The sequence below is a fragment of the Solea solea genome, chromosome 12 (assembly GCF_958295425.1).
Source record: "Solea solea chromosome 12, fSolSol10.1, whole genome shotgun sequence".
In the NCBI taxonomy this organism is placed as follows: Eukaryota; Metazoa; Chordata; class Actinopteri; order Pleuronectiformes; family Soleidae; genus Solea; species Solea solea.
Genome location: NC_081145.1, coordinates 15460357 through 15487776, shown reverse-complemented (window position 1 = coordinate 15487776; position 27420 = coordinate 15460357). Strand labels below are relative to the sequence as shown.

The 27420-nt window shown below is 38.7% G+C and overlaps 2 protein-coding genes across 2 annotated transcripts in view; one reads left to right on the top strand and one right to left on the bottom strand.

The window, feature by feature from the left end:
* Positions 1–92: 92 nt before the first annotated feature.
* Positions 93–7582, bottom strand: mrps35 (mitochondrial ribosomal protein S35). The gene is made up of 8 exons (XM_058646521.1): positions 7424–7582; positions 6492–6544; positions 6142–6309; positions 5143–5203; positions 4913–5052; positions 2907–3016; positions 2371–2440; positions 93–619 (listed from the first exon to the last, which is right to left on the bottom strand). The coding sequence occupies exons 1-8, from the start codon at positions 7554–7556 to the stop codon at positions 350–352; spliced, it is 1005 nt and encodes a 334-aa protein (XP_058502504.1). The 5' UTR covers positions 7557–7582; the 3' UTR covers positions 93–349.
* Positions 7583–8288: 706 nt separating this feature from the next.
* kcnq1.2 (potassium voltage-gated channel, KQT-like subfamily, member 1.2) overlaps positions 8289–27420 on the top strand; it is a 160346-nt gene continuing 141214 nt past the window's right edge. The window contains exons 1-6 of the mRNA XM_058646519.1: positions 8289–8508; positions 10348–11007; positions 20860–20950; positions 25409–25535; positions 25722–25800; positions 25890–25986. Coding sequence (XP_058502502.1) covers positions 10538–11007; positions 20860–20950; positions 25409–25535; positions 25722–25800; positions 25890–25986 — 864 coding nt within the window. The 5' untranslated portion in view covers positions 8289–8508; positions 10348–10537. The remainder of the gene's footprint in view (positions 8509–10347; positions 11008–20859; positions 20951–25408; positions 25536–25721; positions 25801–25889; positions 25987–27420) is intronic.

Sequence of the window (27420 nt, the reverse complement as noted above, 5' to 3'; positions counted from 1 at the left end):
ATGGGCTCAGAAATGACTGAATGGGGCTTCTATTACATAAATGCTTTACCCATCAAGGACTTGATCATGAACTTCAAGAGATAGAACACTCCCCAATAACAAACATCACTTTTATTTTTGTATGAAAGAACAATGTCCTGTATCTGACACAACAGCAGATTTATTTTTAAGAATAAATACAGTAGTTGAGACTCATGAAGGTGAAGAATCCTGACGTACATTGGAATAATAATTATGTAGACTGACCTTGTTTGTGTCACTGTTATGTAGACGGGAGTATATTATACAATTCAAAAAGATTTAGTCGATCCTGTCACAGGCCCCTGTTGCATTAGTACATAACTCTGTATCACAGATTGAATACTTTCTTGACAGCCTCCTTGTACTGAAGCGTGGAACTTTCGCTTGCTGCTTCATTCTTCAGTCTTGTGACAGAGTCCTTATACTCCTGCACTTCTCCGCTTTTCAGCAGCTGCTCTTGCTCTTCCTCCACTTCTCCACCCTCGGCCACCTTCAGGCGCAACAACAAATCAATGATGTTCTTTTGAGATGGGCTGTCCTCCCAGCTGTACTCCTCCATGTCTGCTACGGTCTTCTCAGCCTCCCAGGCTTCGATTTTCTAAAAGGAAAGACAACAGCACGTCACCTTCACATTCAGCTGAGAAAAGTATCTGTACCAACTAAACATTAAGGTGTATGTTTACAGTAAGCGTGTGAGGTTCAGGGTCGATCTCTACTTAAGAGCAGAGTATGGCAACATATGTTCAAGTACGAGGGTAGCCCTTTCTTTGATGCTCCATATGTATTGCCGTTTGCTGCTCGTCTAGAAATCGCCTCATTCCTGGTAGAACAACAGGCTCCATTGTGCAGCAGTGTAAGGCAGGTCAAAGACTGAGCCACAGCTTTACTGCTCTTCAAGGGGTTTGAGCTTAATGACCATCATTATCGCTATAAATATCTGGTCCACCTTACATCCCTTCTGGAAAGAGTCCAGGCAATAGTGAGTGAGGAGCAATGGATACCTGGGAATAGAGCAATGTCTTCCTTTGAAAGAGCAAAAATCTAATAAAACCATATGCAATGGGCCTTTCAGAGATGAAGGATCTGTCGACACAGTGCACATTTAAGTAAGTGAATAAGTAATAACATAGCAGGAGAAAACCAGCTAGTTAGCACTTAGTTTTCCCTGATTAATACCGTTTACGTTTTCAGTGAGGGAACAAGTACTGATGGACACGAAGGCACAAAGCAAAATTGAGTGCCTCTAGTGGTAAATGCCCCTCGATGTTAGAGGCAGCTTTGAGCAGTCAGCCTCAACGCTGGCCTGGATTAGCACACACTGGAATTAGCAGTGAAGGTCTGTCTCCCTGAGTGGAGAGATAATATCACCTCAGTGACCGCAAACAATTGGACTCTTTGTGGGCTACCGTTACAACCTGAACGCTACGCCACTCTCACAACTTTCAAAAGCCTACTGGACAAGCACTGTGCCTTCCATTGTGTGTCCAAAAGGGCAGTGGACAGTGTTCTGCTCGCTGGCTCGGACACCTTTCCCAGCTGAAAGATTTTCCGTTAATGTGACTAAGCCATTACGGGAAAAGGAAAACACAGAGGTTGCGCAATAGGGGAAGTGATTTTCGTTGATGTGGCTGGCTGCAAATTCATGTGATGAGTGCATGAGCTTATGACCTGGACCAGACTTCTACACTTATTCTTCTTAATACAAATGCCTATCAAGGTCAACACCTGATAGGGAGGGTGTTTTCTTCCACATCTGTGAGGAAATGTCAACCCGGACAATGCTGCTGTTTGCTGTCCCTTTTCCCATTCAACTCTTGATAGCTCACTAATTGGCTTTTCAGATCTCAGAGCAAGATGGACGAGGATTCCCCTGGTAAAAGAGGTAATGTGCCAGCAGTACACAGTGTCACCATCACTATAATAGACTAATGCTAAAACACAACCATGTACCACCTGTATCGAAAACTCCTCATACATGCATCAGCCTTTATGATTCACCTGATCTCACAAACTCTTTACACTAATGCACTGAAGGAACAGAACAGTGGGTCATCAGCACAAGTAATGCCAGAGACCAAGTGGCCTTTTAATGAATGGGTTCTTGTTCAAAGACGATGAAAATCGGCAAACAAAAAGAGAGACTGAAGAAAAGCCCACAGTCATGACGCAAGTCACAGGCTGAATAAGGCTCTTTAAAAAGGCCTGGATGAAAAAGCCTGACTATTAGACTTAACTGCTGCTTTCTCAATTAATCATTCTGGAGATTGCTTAGGAGGGGTTTATTTTTCCCTCTCTATTCAGTCTGATATAGCAGACAAACCTAAAGGGAGAGCAAATGTTCCTACTCACCCAAGACTCATGATACAGGACAGTCAGCAGGTACATGGCATAGTCGTAATTCTGTTTTCTCAGTGGGCAGCTAGAAGAGGGAAGGAGTTAAAGACAAAAGGGAAGAGATTTAAGCATTTTTTTCCTTCACTTTAGTATTAGTATTTTGAACAACAACTCAATCAAGTCCTTAGTAGTAGAATCCACTTCTGAAATATTTCACGGGAGCTTCTGGATGTTTTCAGCCATAGTTCTGCTGTATGACAGTGTCTCACTTTATCCGAGCTGTGTGCCTCTGCCAACTCAGTCAAAGTAAAATGCACTAGGTAAAAAAACGCCACATTGTGCAGCGCAAAGACTTTGCCATAGACACAAACACACAGTCACGTGGAGCTGTGTGACATTCTTTTATATTTAAATGTAACGCACTACAGCTTTAATCCCAAACAAAGAGAAAAGAAACAAAGGTTAGCTATGAACTATTTTGCATTTGTAGATGGCAGGCCAAAGACCGCTGAATGGAAACAATTTACTGTTGGATATCAAGCCCTGTTCACCTGTTGGTTGTGATGGTGAGGATGTCGGTACGTTTGCAGTATCTCTCCCCAACAAGTTTGACAATTTTCTTGTGTGCGTGGTCGTCCAGATTCAGACTGGATAGTTTAACCTGTGTAGGAAATGACACCAAAGATCACATGAGAAACAGAAATAAATCTATTACACATGTAAATGACATTAACCTTTGTGATGGAAACATTATCATTTAATCATTATTTTTCTTCTGTCTGTGTAGAAATGTAGTCTTTGCATCAAGCAGAGCATATCATTATCTTGAATAAATAATTTGCCACTGGCTTTAAACCAAGTTACTGTCATTTCCATCTCCCAAAGAGAACAATGCTTCAACACGCACCTGAACACACCTCATTTAAAAAAAAAACCCCATGGGCGCCAAGATGGGCTTAAGTACATTTGATGGACAGAAGGATATAAATCCCCCCCCCCCCTTATAGTAAGATGTAGAGCTATGACTACGGTGATTAAAATACTTTTCACAGACGAAATCACAGCGTTCACCCTGAGGCCGTGAACAACCACTAAGCCCCTTGCAGAGTTCGTAGATGAAAACAGATTATTCTTTGATCAGATTGTTTTTTAAGGCTTTGACTTACATACTTGTGTGTGTGTGTGTGTGTGTATATATACACACAATGCATTTGTGGTTAATACAAGGTATATCTGTGGATGTTTTCTATAATCTATGCTTGGTGTGAAGACAGTATAAAGGTGAAATCACTTAGCAGTGGCTGGACAAACATGCATGGATTAAACCTGCCAGTCTCCTCACTAACTACTTTTACATAATCTCTTTGATTTGTTCAAACATTCAATCAATACTTACTGAAGAAGTCAAAACATGGCCTCAGTCGATTTATTGAACTGTCAAATGGTGTGAGATTTACTTCCCAATCTTTCTATCCTAATCCAGTGGGATTAATGTCAGTAATTCCTACCTTGCTGATATAATCTAGGGCCAAGTGTAAGTGGAGCAGATGGCTGATGATTAATGGTAAAAATGACACAAATATACCTTTAAAAATGTGTCAAAGAATGAGGTTCCAGACTCTTAAGTTTCTATGTCAAGGATGAAAGCAGCATTTTTGAGCATTTTTATTCACAAATAGGAGATATATATATATATACATATATGTATATATATATATATATATATATATATATATATATACATATATGTATATATATATATATATATATATACATATATGTATATATATATATATATATATATATATATACATATATGTATATATATATATATATATGTATGTATATATATATATATATATGTATGTATATATATATATATATATATATATATATATATATATATATATACACACCCCTTGTATATATATATATAAACCCCTTGTATATCACTGTAGCTGGTATACTGTTATTTCTAAATTGAACAAAAAAGACATCGTGTTTAAAAAACTCGACTCATCTTTGGATGCGTTTGTGCTTATTTTCTTTCTGTGGTAATTACATGTTTTTATGTGTGGCTCTGTGGAGAATGTTGCATATCTATGGATTGGTGGGTTTTGGGGTGGGGATTAAGAGGAACATTAAAATGCCTCAACAAATATATCAACTTTTTTACACATTTCTGTGAAAATACATTGCTGTTAAAAAGTTTCTTCAAAAACCTAAAATTAACACATGATCAACATTAGAGGTTAAGAACATTCTTGTATGTATGAAAAGTAATTCTCTAGGACTAATCTCTGTGGACTTGGTGGCATCATTTCTTAGGTTCAAGGTCGGTGGACAATGAACGTCTCTCAAGATGAGTCACAGTGACATGTCAGCTGGTGATAATACATCCCTCTTAAATCTCTAATCTCATTTTACATGTCAGGTTTTCCACACTCGACATATCATCTATTGACAAAACATAATTCAATTTCACCAAGAGAGAGAATTTAAGTCAAAAGACAAACTGTACAGAAAAAGAATGATATGGCAAAAAACAACAACTCACTTTGAGGTGAACAATACGAGCTGAAGGGTTTCTGACAGATGGGCCTGCAGAAACATAGTCTGTGCTTGTGACTTTAATGGGAAAGTGCTCGTCACATTTGTCATCAGTGTCCAAGGCTGATGGCCATTCTGTGCAGAAAGCTGATGGCACAGAAAGACGGTTTCACAAATATGTATGTTTTAAGAATTTTTTTCTTAATAATTGCTGCAAAATTTAAATGAAGAACTTACGTTTCAGAGCTTGACAGTGCTTCTTGATGGCTGCTGGTGTCAGATGCAGAAAGTTCGGGATCTAAAAGTGATAGGAGAGGTTATGTGAATGCTCAAGTGAACGAATGTGAAAGAAAACATGAACATATTAAGTTTTAATATCTCAGAATTCAAAGTGCAAGCAAAACTCAAAAAAGGACAGCTTCAAGAATTAACATGGATCTGTTACCAGAGTGGCAAACAAATCCTCATATGATCCTTTACGTAATGCATTCCAAATGGATATCATCAAAACTAATCTCTTCGGGTTAGAAAAAAAAAGAAGCACAACATCTAGTCATGGTTCTAAAATCATTAATATGAGAAAAATATGTACATATGTGCAGCAGTGTAGTCCATCCTGGCAGAGTGAGATTATAAAACCAATAGTGTTAGATTGTGCAGTGCAGTGGGTAAAAGTAGTAGATCTGCAAGTGGCTCAAATCCAGATAGAGCAGTTGGTGTCTGGACACAGCAGCCACTTAAACAAGGCCACCACGATGCGTTATTATCATGATAATGCAAAATATTGAGTATTTGCGTGATATTGCAATATACTCGCTCTATTGAGAGGGAGCACTTCGCACAATCTAGTGTTTCTACACAATCTAGTGGACTGAAACGTTAATACATTTTTTATGCTAATGCAAAAATAAGTTTCATGTTTATTTGTAACATAAATTAAAAATACATGCTAAAATAAAATTGATACTTGGTGTCTAAAAGATGATTGCCACGCAAAATATCACACTATTTTGCTTATTTCATAGTAACTACTACTATGTAATTTGCAAACGAGCTCATTGAGTTTGACTTTGCAAATAGTAATGCAGCTTTCATCAGTCCAATTGGTATTTCTATTTGCCGTGTATTTACTTTTGCTCTCTGAAGAATTAAGCTTCTTCACCATCTAAAGCTGCCATCAACAGTTTGTTCACCATTAATCCCCATCCTTACAGAGTGGAAGTTATGAGCTCTGACCTTAATTAGCTCCAGGTTGCCTTTCTTCTCTGGGGGAACACCTCGCTTCACAGGGTAGCCCATCCTCACAGGTAGGGGGACAGCATTTGGTCTAAAGGGCTTGGCTGATGGATAAACTGCAGTCCAGTCCTGCTCCACTGACATCTCTGCTGTCCTGGGCTCCTTGGCCTGATATCCAAAAGCAAAAACACAGGAAGCTTTATCAATGGCAAAAAAAGACTCACCATTGTTTGCAGCACCATCCCATCTATATAGTCTATAGATTATACATGTACTCTTTCATTTAAAAACATTCATCTTGTTAGAGATAGACAACGCTGGAAAACTGAAAAAAAATGAAGCACACTTACAAGTCTCTTGGGTTTTCTGGAAAAGGGTCCTTTACCTTGTCCATCAAGACGGCCTGCAAGTGTAGAATGTAGAATTTGGTCATTCAAGTTTGGCCAAGTACAACATAATGTAATAAAAGCAAATGTTCCACAGCATTTATAATTTTATTCTATCTATTTTATCACATTTAGCAAAACAAACAAAACATTAAAAACTAATAACGACAATATGTGTTTTAAGCATTTGGAGGGCATTCATGTGGCCTCTAAAGATACATATATATATATGTATGTATGTATGTGTATGTATGTATATATATATATATATATATATATATATATATATATATATATATATATACACATGTATGATGCAGTGCCCTATAAGATGCTCTTGCAACTTTGATTCCTATGGGTGTCATAATGAAGTTCCCCTATTGTCCATACAGGACAATGTGTCAAAGGAAATTATATATACAAAGTATAGATATTAATTAAACAATAATGTGTGGAGGTCCATATCAAGGTCCAACTGAAATTCAGTCCCCAGGGCCGGGCTGCCTTTGGCCCCAGGTTGCACTGTAGTGGTGCCTGCCCCACAGGTGCACAGTCGGTGCCCTTTCAATTTTAGCCCTTGCCCTTCCAAATGTCTGTGCACGCCACTGCTGTATACATTAATGCTAAAGACAGACAGGAGATGGGAGCCAGGTGATGATATAATGCACCGGTTAACGGCAGCTACACCTCAACTGGTGAAGTAATATCACGTAACTAGTTGTTAAACTAGTCACTCAGTCGCGTTGGTTAAGGGCAGTAGCACCATGTGTGCTCGCCTGTCAGAGTACAGGAGGCGGCTCCTCAGCTGGCCTTGGAAACAGCATTTCCTCCAGTTAGCTTAGCACATAGCTTTGTGGTATCAGCGTGTGCTTCAGTGCGGCGACAATAAAACTCACCCTCATTTCGAGCAGAGCGGTTTGTGGACAAAGCTGTCGCGTAGGTGACGCTGCTCACTGTCGTCTTAACTCCAAGACCAACAACATTGATCCGACCCAGGCTCAGAATCACTTTGCCTGTGTGTGTCGCCATGTTTGGTCAATGACTACAGGAGCCAGCGAGGGGACAAAAGGCTAAGGGATTGCGAATGGTTTAACCTGGTGTAGAGGGAATGTTTAGCGGCTCCTACAGGTGAAATCAGACAACGAACGAGCTCCAAAGATTCATTAATAACTACTTCAGCTTTAATCCATATTACTTGGGTCTTTGTAAGGAAAATAATCAGTTGTAAGTACAATAAAAACACAATTGCTTTGTCACACCATGTGTTTGTTAACAGAGAAGTTACAGGCTGCAACCAAAAAATATTTTTTCTTTCTTTAGTAATAGATTAAGTTTAAGTCGCTACATGTCAGACGGACATGTTTACCCCCCACCTGAGTGAACAATATCTTTTGTAAAAAAACAAAAACAAATGTATTTTTATTTTTATTGTCAAATAGTTTTCTGTCAATTGAACGAATATACCATATCATACTTTCTTCCCCAAAACTGTTTTGGTGAAGAATTAAGATTTAGAATTAAAAATTATACTGTGGTATTATGTTTGTATACACGTGACCAGCGGCTGTCCGTCCACCAGCTGCTGGATTTTTGAAACACTTGGTGAGTTCAAACACCCTCGTAAAATCGTTATTCGTGTTGCTGCACACAAACATCGCTCATATGGCGAAAACCATTTTTTGCTGTAACCCTTGAACGCAACATTGGTCCAGCAGGCTGCTGGAGCTGCGATGCACTTCAAAGACACTGATCGTGCAGACAGCAGCAGATGGACGAGTCCGACTTTCACTACATTCACGACACATTACAGGTGTTTACTGAGTACTGGTCGACTGTTTAAGTCGATTTTTGACTGTATTTTTTTTCTTTTTAACGAAAACACGACCAACCTGTTGCGTGTATTTATATATATTTATTTATGTTTTGCCTGGCATATTATTTGTCACCGACTTCAACTTGAAATGTACTTCTGAAGTTTAAGGTAAGAGTGGATTTGACACATCATCATTTGTGTGATTATTCAAGGTGTCAGCTGCGAATAGAACCAACTGTAATTAATGCAAATATTGACTTAATATTTGATGCAGCTTCATTAAACAAACATTAACGTCGCACGTACAGCTAAATGTGTGTAATAGAAGAAAAATAACATATAGCAGCATGTGTGGGGTGAGATAAACAAAACCCTCGTGCTGTCACTCATTCACTTCCCTTGACTCGATTCAGTTTAACGGAAAGTCCCACAATACATTGTAACCTTAGAGTCCCACAGTAGCCTAATACACGTCTGATAAGTTCATTGTTTATCCCTCCTTGACTTTGGGGTTGGTTTTATGGGCACAGAAACTCTATCTACAAAGAGATAGCAGCGCGTGTGGCTCCTGTCATCGCTTCATTCATAGTTGAGGACAGATAAGGACGGGGATGGCTGTCTCCAATTAGTCCACCTCTCTTGTCTGATGAGACTTTTTCCGATCCATTTAAGCACGGAAAAACTCACATTGACTGGCAGAGAAGACACTGAGCAACGTATTTACATAGCCTACAGTAAATAATTGAACATAGCCTGCTGTAGAGGCAGTAAAGTGTTCTAATAAGTAGGTATTTGTTTATATTCATATTAGACACACTATTTAGGATCTACCCCTATTTTGAGTAATGTGCATAGTAAACCACCTGCTTCTCTTTCCTATCTAATGTTCAGCTTATTTATTTAGTTATTTTGTTGGTATAGGTTAAATTATTGAATTCATAGTCACTTATTATAGATTTTATGTGTGGATTTATGGCACTTACTGTAACCTTTCCGCTCCTTGTTTAATTGCTTAGAAGAATCTATGTCCTAACAATAGATACTCATTGAAAGAATATATGCTTTCCACACTCAGAGTCTATCATATGATTTTGTGATTAAACACTAAGTAATGACTTGTGGGAAAAAACTTGGTATATTGAAGGGTTACTAGACCATATTCCTACATTCTTTATCGTGAAGTACCTCTTAATTTTATTATTGCCAAGCATAAATATCGAATATTTTTCACCCATTTTCAAATGCAGTGTTTCAAAGTTTAGGTTCATAATGTATGTATATAAAAATGTGTATATGACACTTAAAACTGTGCATTCTTAAATAACATCCACACTGAGTGACAAACAAAACAATTACTCATTCCATACCCACATTGTCAGTCAGTTTTGTTTGGCAGCACATTGATTAAGCTTCTCTGATGTGACATGTTTTGTGAAACACTTGTGGACTGTAATTTAGCTGTAATGTAGAGACTTAAAATGTGATTATTTCTCTGTACATGTAGGCAGAGTGCCTGCTGTGTGTTTACTTTTACCTCGCCAGATGACATACAAGGCTGATTTTGAAATCCATCAAGGACAACAGGATCCTGTTTTTACAATACATAAAAAATTCTCAGCAAGGAATTTAGTGGAAATCACATTGTTTGCTGACTTGTGGCTGCTACAGTCTGCATTTTTAATGTTCCCAGGTCATAATCATAGTGTAGAAGCATATAACCATTCGCATAGGTTCATAGAATGCAACTACTCTCACATTTCAGTCTCCTCTTTTTGTATATGTATCCAACCTTTTTAGTTAAAAAAACAAACCAAAAAAAATACATTCTCAAACAAGAAGTAGGACTGTTATACAATGATTAGTGCTAATTGTTGTTCAGCATACTAAGCTGTACACCGTTCATATAACAATGTTGTTCATAATCCGATGCTGAATGAACATAGTCACTGTCATTGGTGAAGGAGGCGTATGCTTTCCCCATGACTCATGTCCTCTCTTTCATTGCAGGTATGGACTCTCTTGAAACTCAGCAGCCCAAGCTCTTTTCTGTAGTGGGTAGCTAGCCGTGCCTGGCTAGGTGTCTTATCCTGTGGGGCTCTTCTTCCTGGTCCTTGGATACAAACCTCCAGAACTTCCCAGGACTTTTAAGACTCCCTTGGCCCCCACTGAACAGAACAGGATCACACTGTGGGGCGAGATGGAGGAAAGACGGGCACGGTCCTTCCACATGTCGTGCCATGTGCAGAGGGACTATGGCAGCAGGATGGGGAGTTCTTTCCTAAGCTGCAGTCCAAATGGATATGCCAGCACCAGCCTCAGCATGGACGAGGAGATGGATGTTGACCTTGCAGCCTCCACCGGCGCTAAAGCCAGGGATGCTGCTGGACGGGCTCCTCCACCTGACAGAAGCCACTACTCTCCTGTTTCACTGGAACTGGACCCCACAGCAGTGAATAATGGATCAGACACAAAGGACCCAGCGCTGCAGATAGTACCTGACCAGTCTTCTACCACCTCTGTCCCACCACCTCTCCCTCGTTCGAGCTGGCTGCATCACCATCAAAAGGATTTCCAGAGCCCTTACATCAATACTAGCATGCAGGGGGATGTTTACAACTTTCTTGAGAGACCTGCAGGACTGAAATGCTTCCTCTACCACTTCCTTGTGTGAGTACCTGTCTGGTTCATTGTATACTGATTTGACGTCCGGTCATTTGACATGAGGTGAAGTACAGGATGAGTTGACAACTAGACATCCCGACAGAGCACCACACAAGTTGACAAACTTGTGTGAATGACGCAATGCAGTCATCAGTTCAGCATTTAATTAAAAAAAGAACGAGAAATCACATTGAGATGTTTCTCCTACGTGCAAACTGCAGGCAAATAAGTAATCAGATCGTAATGACGTAACAACGTACATTTGTGGTAAAAGCTGTTAAAAATCTACCAAGAGACAAGATAAGTATCTGATTCAGGCAACATGGGTCTGTAAACTGTCTTTCCGTTTGCTCTAGTCCCTCTTTCCGTTAATTATATCTAGTGCAGCTCCTTCCAGTATTAGGTTCTTGTTCCCAGTAACTAAAGGAGAGGTGTCTGTGGCCTACCGGTGGTCTGTGGCTGTTTAAAGCCAAATCAGCAGGTCATGCTGATTTGGTCAACCACCCCTTTGGCCTCAATAATGAGCTTGGTCTTTTCTGGTCATCCTCACTGTCAACAAATTTAGCAACCTCATGCATGAAACATGGGAGCGTCCTTCTCCATGCTGCTAACATGACCTGCCAAAGAGCACAGTGACCCACTGCTAAGACAACTTACATTAATCATATTACTAAGTGCCCCTTAAGAGCACCACCTCTCCGTTGTTTGTTTTCATATGCTCTGTCTACTAAAAAGCTGTTGTTTTTTTTGCATGGTGTAATGATTGGAAATGGGACTGAGAAGCATGCCAGACTAGACTGTATAAACAATGCCATTTATACTCCTTTCATTCTGTAAAATAAACTGAATACATCAAAAATTAACGTTAAAAATACAAAAACATCAAACATTTTCCAAGAAATTTCCTAAATATAAACTTTCAAACTAGACCTGTGCTAGTTTATGGATCAAGTAAAATGTTTTTTGGCACACTGCATGTCAAAGATATAGATTTGTTATTATTATTGTAAATATTTTGTTCAGTAAGTTAAAAATGTCTAGACTAAATAACAGTATAATGGAGAGTGACATTTTGGGGAAAAACAAAAACAGGACAAATCAACAAAAAAGAATAACCCCTAACATGTGACTGAAGGATCTTTTATGATCATTGAAGTATCCCGCAGTTTAGTTGTGGACGTCATAGTAAGCCGTAAGCACATGGATTTAGACGAGATTAGGTGAAAGTATGAATGATAATGGTTCAGTTGAAAGTCCTTCATTGAACTATGTTTACATTCAGCTGAATCATCATACACTAAGTTTTTTTTTCTTTTATTAAGTAAAGTTAGGCTCCAAATTGTTTTGTTTTATACATATTACTACATCATTTGGAAACAGTAAAGAGATTATTTAGTTTATATTATAGTCCTTATAGTATATTACACATACATGCTAAAGTGCATCTTTAAGTTGACCTAGGCCGTGGACAGTATAACAATAAATAATCAGAGCTTTTTTTTGAGTCTGCCGTGCAGCTTCTGACTTCAATCTTAGTACCTCTGACCTCTGAAAAGTCCTGTTCTCCAAGTAATCTGTTGCACAAACACTCATCCCCCTCTACTGTGCTATAGCTCAGTCACATTTAGCTGATTAAATCATTGAAACACATCAGCCTGTTGAGTATATTTAAGTGGCAGATACACTTACAGTTTTCAGCTGTCTGAAATTGAGCTTAAAGACGATGCGTTTATTTCATTGACACATTTGTCCATCACAAATGGATGAAAACACTGTGGAGATTGAGCCTTTTGTGCTTTGCATTGGTGACAGTCTGTCCAAGCAGTAATTGAGGCTCTAATTAATTGAGGTTTTCCAATCACAGAGGAGGGAGAATCTGAGCCTGTCCATTTAATATTAAACCCATCCCACTGATCCCTGCTGACAATTCCTTGAGTAACTCTTACTTGTTGATGGCTATTGCCAGTGGCCATCTATTTAGAGATTGGCAGGGGAGAAGTGACACATACAAGGATGTGTGACAGCCCTAATAGCCATGTACTGTATTAGGTTAGGATCACACACACACACACACACACACACACACGTTTGTGCAGCTGCTCTTCTTAGGACACGACAGCCTAAACAAAGCGTTATCCCTAACCTTAACCATAACCAGTTAATCCCTAACCCTAACCTTAACTGAACCACAATTCAAGTCTTAGCCCTAAACCTAACTAGTCTTTCAGCCTCATTAGGTTCAGGTTTCGGTCGTCAGGTTGAGGACTACTGGTACTTACACGATTAGTGTTAATGCCAGTAAATGTTCTGAAGAGGTAACAAATACAAATACACACATGCACACTTTCATGTGTCGCCGCCTAATTGCCAAACCTGAGCCTTGTCTAGAACATTTGTTCCCTCTCTATTGGATGTGATCTTTCTGGTTAAAAACCCCCACTGAATTTCAAATTTAACAATTTATCTTGAGTACATTTAACAACGGGCCACACGGTGGTGTAGTGGTTAGCACTCTCGCCTTGCAGCGAGAAGACCCGGGTTCGAGCCCCGGTTGGAACAAGGGCCTTTCTGCATGGAGTTTGCATGTTCTCCCCGTGTGTGCGTGGGTTCTCTCCGGGTTCTCCAGCTTCCTCCCACAGTCCAAAAACATGCAATGTGGGGATTAGGTAAATTGAACACTCTAAATTGACCATAGGAGTGAGTGTGAGAGTGAATGGTTGTTCGTCTCTATCTGTGTGTGGCCCTGCGATGGACTGGCGAACTGTCCAGGGTGTACCCCGCCTATCGCCCGATGTAGCTGAGATTGGCACAGCACCCCCCGCGACCCTCTGGTGGAGGATAAAGCGGTAGATGATGACTGACTGACTGACATTTAACAACAAATTTAACAATTTTGCAAATGCAAAAAATGTAGAACATAATATCATTTGTCGATTCAACATACAAACACATACCATACTAATGACTAGTATTTAGAAATCTCTTGGTCTTGGGACAGCATATGTGTCCGAAAAGCATCTTACGCAACATATTCACCAGCACACAGACAACCTGGAGCCATGATCCCCTCCACGTTTGGGCCACTCCCACTGACTCCTTTACATAACGAAAGGGAATAAACATTTATGTCATCATGATTCCTAAATGCCCTTCTCAGATTGCAAGCAGATTACAACTTTACCTCTTGGTTCTATTATCCGCCAAGTCTAGCAGATTCTTTCATACAGCACTTATGATACTTGTCCTAAAATTGCACAGTTCAGTACACTGGCTGTAAAAAAAACAATCATTATTCTTAAATGATCTATGTTTCTAATCAAAGGGCTACTATCAAATAAAGGTAATTTTCCATATCATGTCATTACACCACAAGTTTGCCATGTAGAAAGCCTTTCATCAGTTTCTCTTCGTGAAACTGATGTGGGTCAGATGTTGTGTCTGGTTCTGTTGTGTATTTTTGTTTCTGGGCAGATGATTGAAATGGTCAGTGTGACTCCTCAGTTGCAGGCTTTTCTCTCTTCATTTGGAATGGAATTGGCTTAAAGGAAACCTCTTGTTGGATATCTGCTTACAAGAGATAACTGGCTGATCAAGTGTTCTGTACGGGTCACCCCCATTTCTCACTAATAATTCATGTGCACTATAGGATTGATTGCAATTTTCCTATTCAATTGAAGACTCCCATCGTAAATGATATTCATGATATTCAGGCCACCTATAGATTTATTTTGATATTATGGCTGTAGAACTGTCAAAAAATGTTCTTCTTCAGCCCCTTTTTCCAAGATAACTGCTACTTTCGATATCTGGCAGTTATTCAACCGTTTAGGAATTACGGTACTGAGAAACTGATTGGACAGTCGTTCCGAAGTCTATTTATCTGCTTTCCCTTAGTTTTTTAATTTTGTAGATATCACAAACGGTCTAGGAGTTTTGGTAGGTAGAAGTACTCATGCCAAATCCTGTCGGCGATGACAGAATGGTAACAGAAGGGTTAATGTGTCAGTAAAGACACATTAACAGTAAAGAGATAATCTGACATACATTTGTTGAAGTTACTGCTTATGAATGACGCCGCTAATGTTTTCTGAACCCCCCCCCCCCCCCCCAGCTATTTCTCTCTGCATTTGTCTTAACATCTATTTTCCGAGTAATTGGTGGACAAGATCATTGTTAAGCCTCAGTGGACTATCCATATTTGTGGCTGATGTGGTGTAATCCATCCTAAGCTCCACCGTGGACGGGATGTATAGGAAATGGAGTGAGGTCAATGCAGAGCAAGTAAATTACGTCTATGGCAGTTTGTCTGCTTTGGTTTAAAGCTTATATTTCTTTCATAACAGAGTACATGAAGCAGCTTCCGAAAGGTTGAAAGGTGTTTAGCACCAAGATAAATCTCATTGTTTTACAATATTGGTGCTTTAGCTTCCACTATGTTTGCATATTTGCAAACATAGTGGAAGCTAAGCACCAAACACTAATGGAAAAAATCTATAGTTAGAGCACAAATATACAGCATTACTACTTACATAATACATACTTTGATTTGACATGCAGGTGTATGCTGGTCCAGACATTTGGTTGTGGTAAATATCAGCTGCTTTGTGCTGATTAGTGTATGGTATTAGATTTGTGTCAAAAAAAAAAGCAAACAATTATTTATTTTCAAACAACGCTTTTTAAGAAGCAAATAAAATATCGATTTAATCATTCAAAAGTATTGTATTTTATTGTTTGAAAATACACTTTTTTTTGCACTCCATACATTATTTTTGAATGATTAAATCGATATTTTATTTATTTCTTACAAAGTGTTTGAAAATATTGACACAAATCTAATTCCATAATTAGTGTAGCTAATGGGATTTTGTTACCTGGTTGTTTTGAATTTATGCTTCATATTGTTGGATGTGTGTTCCATTGTTTGATGGAGGTGGAAGGCGAAAAGCTTTTCAGGTTTCAAAGAGTTGTTTGCTGTGTGGGTGCAGACAAACATGTCAACTCAACACAACACCAGTCATTTACCGGGTGTGTAGTTGCGCTGTTGACCTTCCTTCATTCATGCACTCAATTCATAAAAGAAAAAGGCAAAAGTATACTTTCTGTGTTTACTCATTTTCATTTGAATAACATTTAAAAGGATTACTGTGTGATATGTTTTCTTCAGTTCAGAATAGGATGTGTTTTGGTCAGGACATCATTTAATCTAAAATGGTAAAGTTACACACATTTTGGCTTTAAGAAACAAATTAATAAAAAAATTACTAGGATGTTTATTGAATGAGCTGACTGCAAATCAACTCTTAGGTCATTGGAAAAACATAGGAAGTGTTTGTTTGTTTTATCTATTTATTTTATTGTATATTTCATCTGTCTAATGTGTTGTTTTTAAATTAGCTTGTGAAAGACAACAAAAGACAACTTTACACATCACGACATGGATAATAAAGATTAAAGAAGCGAACATATGTATTTTGATAAGTGATTCGTTTGAAGAGTGAGTTATTTTTATAAACTAAATACAACACATGAGTTCAGCTTCTTTTCTCCTCTAACACATTAAACTAAATATTTTCAATTATGGACAAAACAATTGTGAATCTCCTCAGGGGTGGGAACACTGATATGTAACATTACTTCTGATATTTCTTGTTTTTTTATTTGCTCCTATTGAACAGGACAGTGAAGCATGAAAGGGAGAAGACACACAGCAAAGGACCATGGGGGGAATCAAACCTGGGTCACTGCAAATGGGCCCTTTTCCCCATGGGTCTATCTGACATCCCATACATATACACACAATTTGTTTTTTTTTTTTAAAGGAAAATTATCAACAGATGAATCAATTATGAAAATAATCATTAGTTGCAGCCCTAAACAGCATTAATATATGTATATAATATACATCATCCCATCTAAAGCTGTCATATTTCTAGTGAGTAAGTGGTCGTCTTAGGGATCTATACTGAAAATAGTAACAGCCTGGAAGGGTATAGGGGCCGCCTACATCTGTTTAGTCAGACCAGAGGTTTGGTTTAGCTCTGTTTCATACTTATTTTTGTGAAGCGGCACAAATCTGCAGTCATTAATACTCACTAAAGCCCCAGCTGTTTTGTTTTAATCAGATCCCAGGGGTTTTGACATGGTCAAATAAGGTTTGCTAATGGTTGGTGACCTAGTCCTCTCCACAGCAGACACGTCCCCTCTCTGTCAGTGCTGAATGTTCTAGAATATGACTTTTTGAAAATGAGAAATGACTCCTACACCTATACTGTAGCTATTATCTGTGCACAGCCTGACTAAACTGAGGCATTGACAGTGGTGTTAGTGCTGTGATTAATTTCATCTCAGGGACATTTGATGTGTTTCGAGTTATTAGTTGCAAACTGAAACCATGCCAGTGACAAGTATAATCTTTTTTTCCCCTTTGTTTATTTTTGGCAGTTTACTCGAATAACTAATAATGTACAGTCAAATATATATCATTGATTTATTTTAACGGTTTCCTCATACGTCCAGTGTGTAACACTTAGGAGGAGTTACAGCCAGAAAGCACATGGAATAAATAAATAAATACATTTTATATGTACTTATAGGCAAGGGTTGTGCTTTATTGATCTCTTGCAGAATGCAGTTTTTTGCCAAAAAGGCATGGCTGTGTAGGGGAATGATCCTGAGAAATATCATTGGCATTGCCACTGACACATGTCACACGACACTTACATGCAGTAGTGTTAGGGTTTCCATGGTGATCAGATCACAGTGGGGCATTTTGACTCCTAAGATATGTCGTCAGTGGGTTAAATGATTAGAAAATAAGTGTCTCAATGGACCAGATTCTGAAAAATCTACTCTATGTGGTTTACATGCTCCTCTGGAGAAGTACATTTTGCACATACTACACCATGATGTGCATGTTTTTACTTACCTTTTTTGCTCCAATGAACTGAGATTATACAGAATACAGAATTGACTGCAGCCTTGTATTGAATATCTTACTACTTAGGACATGTTTCCTACTGTTGGTACACTAGAGATATTGTAGCTGTTATCTGTCCTAAACTAAAGAAATACCTCAGGCCCATACACTGACCTACATGGTCATTACATCATATTTATACATATCATGGGCCATTGGTAGCCATCATTTTGCAATGACAAGATTGAGAAGATATTACACTTCCCCCCGCCCCCCCGTGACCTGGCTCATACTGAGTTTCATCCTGTTTCATAAATTTTATAGAAAATCACAGATCCCCCCCACATTAGTTTGATTTATTGAACAAGCATCTTCTTTTAGATCTTTGAAAGAAAACAGTCTACGAAAAACCTTAAGACTAATTAGAGGAGCTTAGATAGTATAGTATATTATAGTCCTTTAGTGAGATTGGTTTGGGCTCTGCAGCAGCAACGTTAATCTGTAAACAGCAGTAATGATTTGGAGGTTAATTGCTTATCACTGATTAACTAATATCTGGATGAAACATTGATGCTGTAATCTGAAGCAGCCTTTTTATGTGGGATTCCGTGTTAGAGTTAGTTTGCCTTTCTTTTTTTATTTATTACTATTAATCTGACAAAAAGTAAGACATGTTTGCTCAGTTTCTTCTGTGGTCAATGACATTTAAATTCTAAATGATGATCATTCCTTCACAGTTTACGTGATCTGTCCAGTTCCTGTTTGACTTCACATGGCGTCCTGGCTGTTGAATCACTTGCTTTTAGTGAATATGTATACTCTGCAAAGGAAGGGGTCGGCTGGTTTTAACTGTAATACACTTCTCAAATCCCTCCGTGCCATATGCCGAGGACACGACATCGAGGGCCGCGTCTGACCATGAAATCTCTTTGGCTACCCAAAGTAGCACTCCACCGTCCTCGTATGTGACAGGCAGATTTCAAAGCTGAAGACTGAACCAAATATACAGGAGAAGACACGCTGTCTAGTAGTGTGGAGCAGAGATAATGAGAGCAAACTGAAATAGCATCCACACTAACACCATGGATTGTTTCTATCGGCCTCACCCTGATCAAAATTGCATGTTCATGACACTGTACTATATTGGAGGGCATGATGTGACTTCACCTTCATGCTTTCTTATAGGTCCGGGAATATACAGTACTAGAAATAACATTGTTAACTAATGCTTAACTAAACTAAACAGAATCAACGAGAGGCAGCTTTGTTTATGTGTTTCCTCTCCAAGACCTTTGCAGGTGTAAACAAAGTGACATTGTCAGGACCAGTAGTCCTCATGGAGAGCAAATCTTTTAATTTCTGAGGAACTGGTTAAATTAAAAGCTAAATTTGTCCTGGGGGGGGGGGGTTAAGGTTAGGGTTAGGCAATTTACTGCTTATGGTTAAGGTCAGGGATAATGCTTTGGTTAGGCTGTGTAAATGAATGGAAGTCAAGGCAGTGTCCTAAGAATATATATGTATATATATATATATATATATATATATATATATATATATATATATATATATATATATATACATACATACTGTATATATTCTGCATTTATTTTCCATACATTCTGCATCATTTCATGAGTAAGGATAAACAACAGATACTTACGTAACCTTTCAAGCATATGGCCTGTAATCCAGCTTGTATTACACGGTCTCATAAGGCACTCAGCGCAGAATGTTTTTTTTTAGCTTGATTCGTAACGATGGTGCATGCAAACAAACATTCCCGCTACATGTAAACGTAAAAGCACTTAAAAGATGCGTTTCAAGGATTATTTCTAGGGTGGAGAAAATGGACACGACCGATTGTACTGTTAGTCGTATAGGGTGGGTCTGTCTGTCTGTTTGTCCGTCTGTCTGTACGCATGTCTGTCCTTCCATCCATCCGCATTAAGATAGTATTCCTACAATGTTACTCACTCTATTATAAAGTTAAAACCATACAATACATAATGATATTGTTATTATACTGTAAAGTGAAGTGTTCCCGCAAAAGCTAAAGTAATGATTTGCAATAAGGAGAGGGAGCGATGAGTAAGAGTATGAGAAAGTGCAGATTTTAGCATACACTTGTATCACATATATATTTAAAAAGAATTGTGAATTGCAGTTGTTCCTTCCCTTGCCTCTCATCACTGATTTTTCTGCTCCCTTCCTTTGTGTCTATACCTTCATTTACTGTACATGTGTGGATGTCCTGTTCACAAAGTCATATTTTTAGACCATGTATATACACTGACAGATGGACAGTCTTGTCAGAATTTTTTTCTGTTGCTAGATGATATGGAAACATCCAGTTAGCTGTTAAAACAAGCAGATTGATGACAAAAAGAGTAACAGACAAAGAAGCTCTGTGTGTCCGACATTTGACTATGAAACCGCTTATTGCTTCTAGTAACATAATTTCACATGTCAGTGGCAAACAGAAAAAAATATAAAATGTGTATAAGGACTTTTTTGTTTGGATTCCATTTAGTGTGACAGCTTCCATTCCCTACATCCATGTTTTACCGTTTTAAAAACAATTTTTCTATATTAAAAATTGTCCACAAACTGACCAAAAAAGAATCTCTAAGGATGCAGATGCATGTTTTTTTCCAGGGTAAAACCTGAATGTGAATATTTAATCAAAAGGAAATCATCATATCCTGTAACATCTGTCTTATCCTTTATAGACTTTATAGTATGATTCATAATCGATGTGATGCAGTCACTCATTTCTATATACGTTACTGTATGTTTGTGTTAAACTACTGCCTAACCAAGCATGATGCTTTATAGTGGGTAACCTGAAAGTAAAATAGTATTCTCATTGTCATTGTTGTATTTCATTATTGGTACAGAGTAAAAATGACTGACTCAATGTTCTGTGTCCCTCCCTGCAGATTTGTCATGGTCCTGGTTTGTCTAATCTTCAGTGTCTTGTCGACTATAGAGCAATATGCAGACTTTGCCACTGGCACCCTCTTCTGGATGGTGAGTAGTTTAATTTTGCCTTACTTTTTGCTACTCCATATTCACATTTAGAATTCACTTGTGCATTATAAATTTTTTTCTTTGCATTTATTTTGTAAAGAAGATGCACTTATTGCTGAGTAATCATTAAATGATCACGGCAAAAGATGAATCAATACGTTTAGAAAAAAATATGGCAACAATTTTCCTTACAAATTAAGTACCTAATTTAGTCTTGTATGAAGCAAAAACAAACTTTACAAAATTATCATTTTCTAGTTTCAACTTCTCAGTAATGATTTACAATTTACATATTTTGATAAGTGAATATTGAATGGCGAGTATTTTCATTGTGATAATGAATGATACTTTTTTATTTTAAAAATGTACAGCAAGAGACAGATGACACGGCTTAAAGCCAGTATAGCTGCACTGCAGTACCCTTTTTTGTCCACATGGTGGAGACAGAAGATCTCGACAGCGAAGGCCTTTACCCACCATCTTACACCTCGGCCCAACGATGTTACAGAGACGAATCACTTCAAGTTATTGCGAGTCATTTGACACCTGGTTGCTTGTGTTATATTCACCCGGAACATCTTACAATGAGGAACATGTTGAGATGACTGCCATGGCTATGCTCAGGAGTCATTGTGTTCAATTATTTGTGATGACACTGGCTATACAGCGCTGCACACAGACTACACTTGCTGCTGAATTGACTTTTTTGTGCCTTATGAGGCCATTAAGACTGGCAAGTCGTCGCAATAAATCCAGGCCTTACAACAGGTAGCAAAAATTATGGCTGCTGTTTGGAAACTCTACAAAGAGCTTGCATCATCTGTCTCTTGTCAGCACACTGTGTGAATATAAATACACACGTACTGTAGCTACTGCATGCTCGTGCACAGTTTACACTGACACACAAATGTTGCACACACACACACACACACACACACACAGACATGGGCACACACACTCACAAGAGCAAACACATCTACCACCTCCTGAGCCTCGGGGGCAATCAGAGGACAGAGCGGACACTGTGTTCTGTAAACTTTTGCCCTGTGCCCTTTGAAGACCGACGATCGCAGTTATTCAGTTATTTATATCCAGGAAGAGTCAAATACACTCATTATCATGATCACTAACTCTCTCTTTCCCTGCCCTTATTTTTTTTCTATTTGGCTCCTTCCTCCACCCTTCTTGCACCTTTTTTTTTTTTTTTCTTACAGTTGCTTCATTACTCTAGATGCCAGTTATAGAAGTTATCAGCCTTTTCCTTTGTTTTGGTTCAGAAACAATTGTGAGATAAGATAAAAACCTTATTGTATTTACTGTACATGTGTATACTGTATATATGTTGTTGGAGGGAGTGGAGCTGTGTGAGTGGTGTCATGGTCATGGTGGCATACACTGCTGGTAGCAGTTATACTTAGGAGGTTCAGGGTTAGCTGACATCCTTAAATCACAGGCTGCTTGTTTTGCATGGCAGAGGGGGCATTTGTCCTTGAGGATATTTGGCCCTCAGGGCAGCTGCCAAAGCAAAGCCAGGCTGGGCCAGTGACAGAAGCACACACGTGTCACACGTGTCTATGTTCCAGCTCGTATTCACCACTTTACATTTCAAAAGTGTAATGACATGAGACAACTACTTTTATTGTTTATTTCACACCTTAAAGCATCTTAAATTCTTTATTTTGACCCTAAAAGGCTTTAAATAGAGATGATAAACTTCTCTTTCTTTCTTTCTTTCTTTCTTTCTTTCTTTCTTTCTTTCCTTCTCTCTCTCTGCACAATGACAGTACAGATGCCTTCTTAGTTCCACTATTATTTCAGAATTTCCCCTTGACCAACGCTCATGAAACAGTAAATGGATGCATAACCAAGGAAGACTCGGGTTTCATTTGAGGCCAGAAAGGGGAAAATCCACATGGTTTGGTGACCTTTGAGTCACACCATTAGACTGTTTCCAACACAAGAAGTACAGTAAACTTGACAAAGTTCTGTGTTAAATGGAGTACAACTTTTGAGAGGAATGGGAGGAATAGCATTGAGGTCCCATGCGATATTAAAGCTGTTGGGTTGATTTGATGATGATGACATATTCATAATAAAACCACACATGACAGCAAGTGATGGGAGCAACAAACAGGTTGGTATGGTTAACATACTAAAATGTCATTTTACTTTTTTTTGTGGGAATCTTACAACTTAGAAGAAAAGCTGTTTTGTAACATCGTCAGTTCTTTAAATAACTAACGGGCAATTAAAATGAAGCTCATGTTATTTTCTGGACTGCAACATTAACAGCAAGGTGATTACTTTGGAGTTTCAAAAAGCTTTTTAAACCTCAGGTAAATCTAGATGTAATGAATGACTGCATGTGTGTCGGCTTGCTGTCACGGGACAAACAGATAAAGCAATCTAATCACATTTTCATCTGATACTGTAATTTCCCAGCAGCTCTTTGAATGAGCTTCTTCTGCGTCTGGCTTGATGAGATTATTGGTGTGCGAGCAGGCGGCTGTTTTCAGTAAACATGTAGTTGCCAGTTACTGACACAAATACAAAAACACCCCCCACATCTGGGTCATTTTTATGGAATTATTATGACTAATCCCTCCAAATCCCCCAAATTAATGTGCCTCTGACTTTCAAATGTTACCCAGATGGTATAATTACTAAGCTTGACGAATTGGGGATTCTGTATGAATAAAGTGTGTGCTGATGTTTTGGTCTGACCTTTAATGTTAGTGAAGGTTTATCCTTTTTTTTTTTTTTTTTTTTTTTTTTTTTTTTTTTAAACAAAACAACATATACTCATTATTATGATTGTAAGTCAGCAGGTAACCAGTCGTGTGAATCGTCTTTTTCCAGTAATAGAGACAGCCTGGTTACAGTCCTTGGATTATGAAGGTGCAACAAATATGGTGTGTTCTGCACAAACAATAAGGAAATGGCTACGGATACAATGGATGCCATTGATTCGTTTGACTCCCTGCTCGCATCTCTGATTTACAGCACTGTGCAAAAGTCTTCAGGGGAAACCACCAGTCGTGTTGTTTTTACAGTATATCTGTCAAAGTCTGTGATCATTGGCATTTGGATTGGAATGGTGTGACTGAAAGTTGGTCTTATGTATTAGTAAGCTGTCAATCACGCAACATGTGTTTGTAATGCTCAAGCATGTCTCCAATAAACCTCGTGTAATAAACCTGGTGTAGCTACTTTTTTTTGGACATGAAATAGTAGGATATGGTTTTATCAATAACATGAATTAGGGTTTCACTCCAGGTTTAAGAGAGCCAGGATAATGCTATTGTTCGAGTGTAAGTGTAGGTCACACTAAATACTTGACACTTTAAGCTGTAGAAGCTTTTTGATTTTTTTTTCTTAGGAAAAAAAGTGTTATTTTAAAATAGCATACATGTTCCAATAAAGTGATTGGGAAATACAATGTCATCAGAACATTGTAAAAAAAACAACCAACTGTATTGTATATTGTACTGTATAGAGATTTACTGAACCATAACCATGTCTGCCTACCCTTGTCTTCAGCTCTGTCTCTCTCTATCTCTCCTCCCCCTTTTTTTTGTCTTTTACCTCAAAAGAATCTGCACGTATTCTCACTGGGTGACACTTTTGCGTGCCTGAATAGTGTGTGGCATGATTGGCAGGCCATTGTTTTTGGGCTCAGTGGTGCGGTGTTATTGCTGCAGGGCTCAAGGTATTAAGTTTCATATAAGGGGGTGCTCAGGGAGCAGCAAGTTCAAGCAATCAACGCGATGGCCACCCACATGGTCTCCGATTCAACCGACAGTATGGTAGCTAAATATTATGGATATGGACAGACTTAATTAGTTTATAAGACGCTCTAGGAAAAAAAAAAAAAAAAGGCATGTAGTGTAACACAATTTAAAAAAAACAACAACAATCTCACCATGGGCTATACTTGCATGCTTATACTATAGATAAGAAACAAAAAAAACAAGGATATTCTAATCAACCCCAGGTGTTGCACATTACAACATTTACAACAAGATCTTAACTCCTAAATTGATTATTTAGCCTCATAATCTGTTAGGCGGCGATGTGATGGCATTTCATCCTGAGACTTTAATACTTACCCATTGACCATGTTCCAGTATGAGCTGTCATCAGCCTTGTTATCAACCATCATGTTTCCTCCTGGGTGGTTTCATAGTCTTGGTCCCAAAGACCACCTCAGTGTCTCTTTCTCTGTCTCACACACCTGTCATTACCCACTCATATCATATGGTAAATCCTGATGACTGATTTTAATGGCCTTAGTGCTTTTAGATTAGCGTTAAAATGCACAACGCTGCGCAGTGCTTGTAGAAATGATGCCTTACCTACGTCCACATCCTCTCCTCCTGTATGTGTTTTGCAGTGATTGTCTCTGTACCTTGATGGATTACTGTAACACTTTTTTTGTGTTTGCATTGTGCCCTACAGGAGATTGTGCTGGTGCTGTTCTTTGGCACAGAGTATGTGGTCCGGCTGTGGTCGGCAGGCTGTCGCAGCAAATATGCGGGCATCAAAGGACGCCTCCGCTTTATCAGGAAGCCCATATCAATCATAGGTGCACCTGGCATTTTCCTTTGTTCCCCATTTAATCCAACAGATGTCATGAATTGTTCTTGTAGATTAACAACTTAGATCATTTGAACAATGTAAGGCTTTAGTGTAAGTAGAAACTGGAAAATCTTTAATCCTGATTTCTTTTTTTGTCTACCCATGTTTTTCTTGTTCTCTTTCACTTTCACAGATTTGATAGTGGTCATTGCCTCCATCATTGTGCTCGGTGTAGGGTCCAATGGCCAAGTCTTTGCCACGTCTGCCATCAGGTATAACCATTGTTTTGTCATTTCATTACTGACTTGTAGAGGAATCCGAACATAATGAGACAAATGAGGTGGTGTTGTGTGCTGTGCAGGGGCATCCGTTTCCTCCAAATCTTGCGCATGCTCCATGTGGATCGGCAGGGAGGAACGTGGAGGCTCCTGGGATCTGTCGTCTTCATTCATCGACAGGTGAGTTTAACATTTTCAGACTGATACAGTTTTTTTGTTCGTCTGTGTCACCTCTGACTTTGCATATTAGACAGAGTTAGAAGAGTTTGAAAGTTTACTCCCCTTTCTTCAGCTGACTCAAACTGTATGTACAGTAGATGCAGTTTATTTAGAAATACATCACAAGCAAACCACAGGAGACCAGACTTAATAGGAGAAGAAAGGGTAGTCAAGGTTACCTACCTCTATATTTTTTTTTGCATGGTATCCTGTTAGACTTGTTTGTGGTATTTTCTGAGGTCAGAATGATGTAATGTTCGTTTCTTAATCTCTGAAGTAGACTATGTTTTTGCCATCATAGCCAAACTGAACATTTGTGTCTCTTGCATAAGATGCATACGAACAAGAATTATCACTGAGGATTATGTGCAAAGGTCAAGAAAATAATTGTTAAGACAAATCCAACATGAGCCGAATGGGCTTTTTTTTTTTTTTGCCAAATTATTTGCTCTGTTTAGTGGAAATATATTACTGGAGATCTCCACTTATTTTTATAGAACGATGGTCCTGGTCACATGTGTTTTGATTTTTTTCCAACTCTGCCATGCCATTTTAAAAGAGCATTAAATGCTTAGGTGCTGTGTACATTTACAAATGGTCAGTTGTAAAAGAGACATTCTTCATTTGACATAATTGCTTCAATTAAGGGTTAGAAGGGCAGTGAATCCCACACCCCTGACTCATTATAGACCACAGTTAACACCACACCCTGTTTCTCCTTCCTGCTGTGCAGAAGGTGTAGGGTGACCTATCTGGTCTCAACACAACATGATGCCAAAAGGCGTTTAAGAGCACTATTACAATGAGGGCCGGTTCATACTTAGAGCGTTCCGTGTCTGCAGAGAGCTGCTTCGTATTTCTGCATGTGCGTACAAGTCTGTGGTTCTGTTCATACTTAACCAAGGGTCCGTGTCAGTCTAGTGTTCTACTTACAGTGTACGTACTCAATCTCATATTACATTCCAGTTGTGGCAGTTTCCCACCAGTAGTTCACCCTCATTTGTATGTCCATGTAAGCAAGTCTCCATGGTTACCGTCTTCTTTGTTGTCTTTTTTGGGCTAAAGCAAGAGTGTGTCACCAACTTGACTGGAAAATGGAGGGAGCATGCGCAGTCGGCGTCTGCGTCTGCGTAGGGCGGATGGCGAAATTTATGTCACACGGTCCTTTGCGGCCCTTTTTGCACATATGGATGCAGGAAGTATGACCCGGCCCTGAAAGATAACAAGTCCAGGGTGTGCAAAAACACTCTCATGGTTACAGTATAATAAACTATAGTTTCCTTATTCAACCAACCCACACAGCACAATTATTGAGGGATAAACAAACCTGACACCCAGGAATCATGGTATCTGAGAAAGATGCATTCAATATGTCACTTAAAGTTCACGGAAATT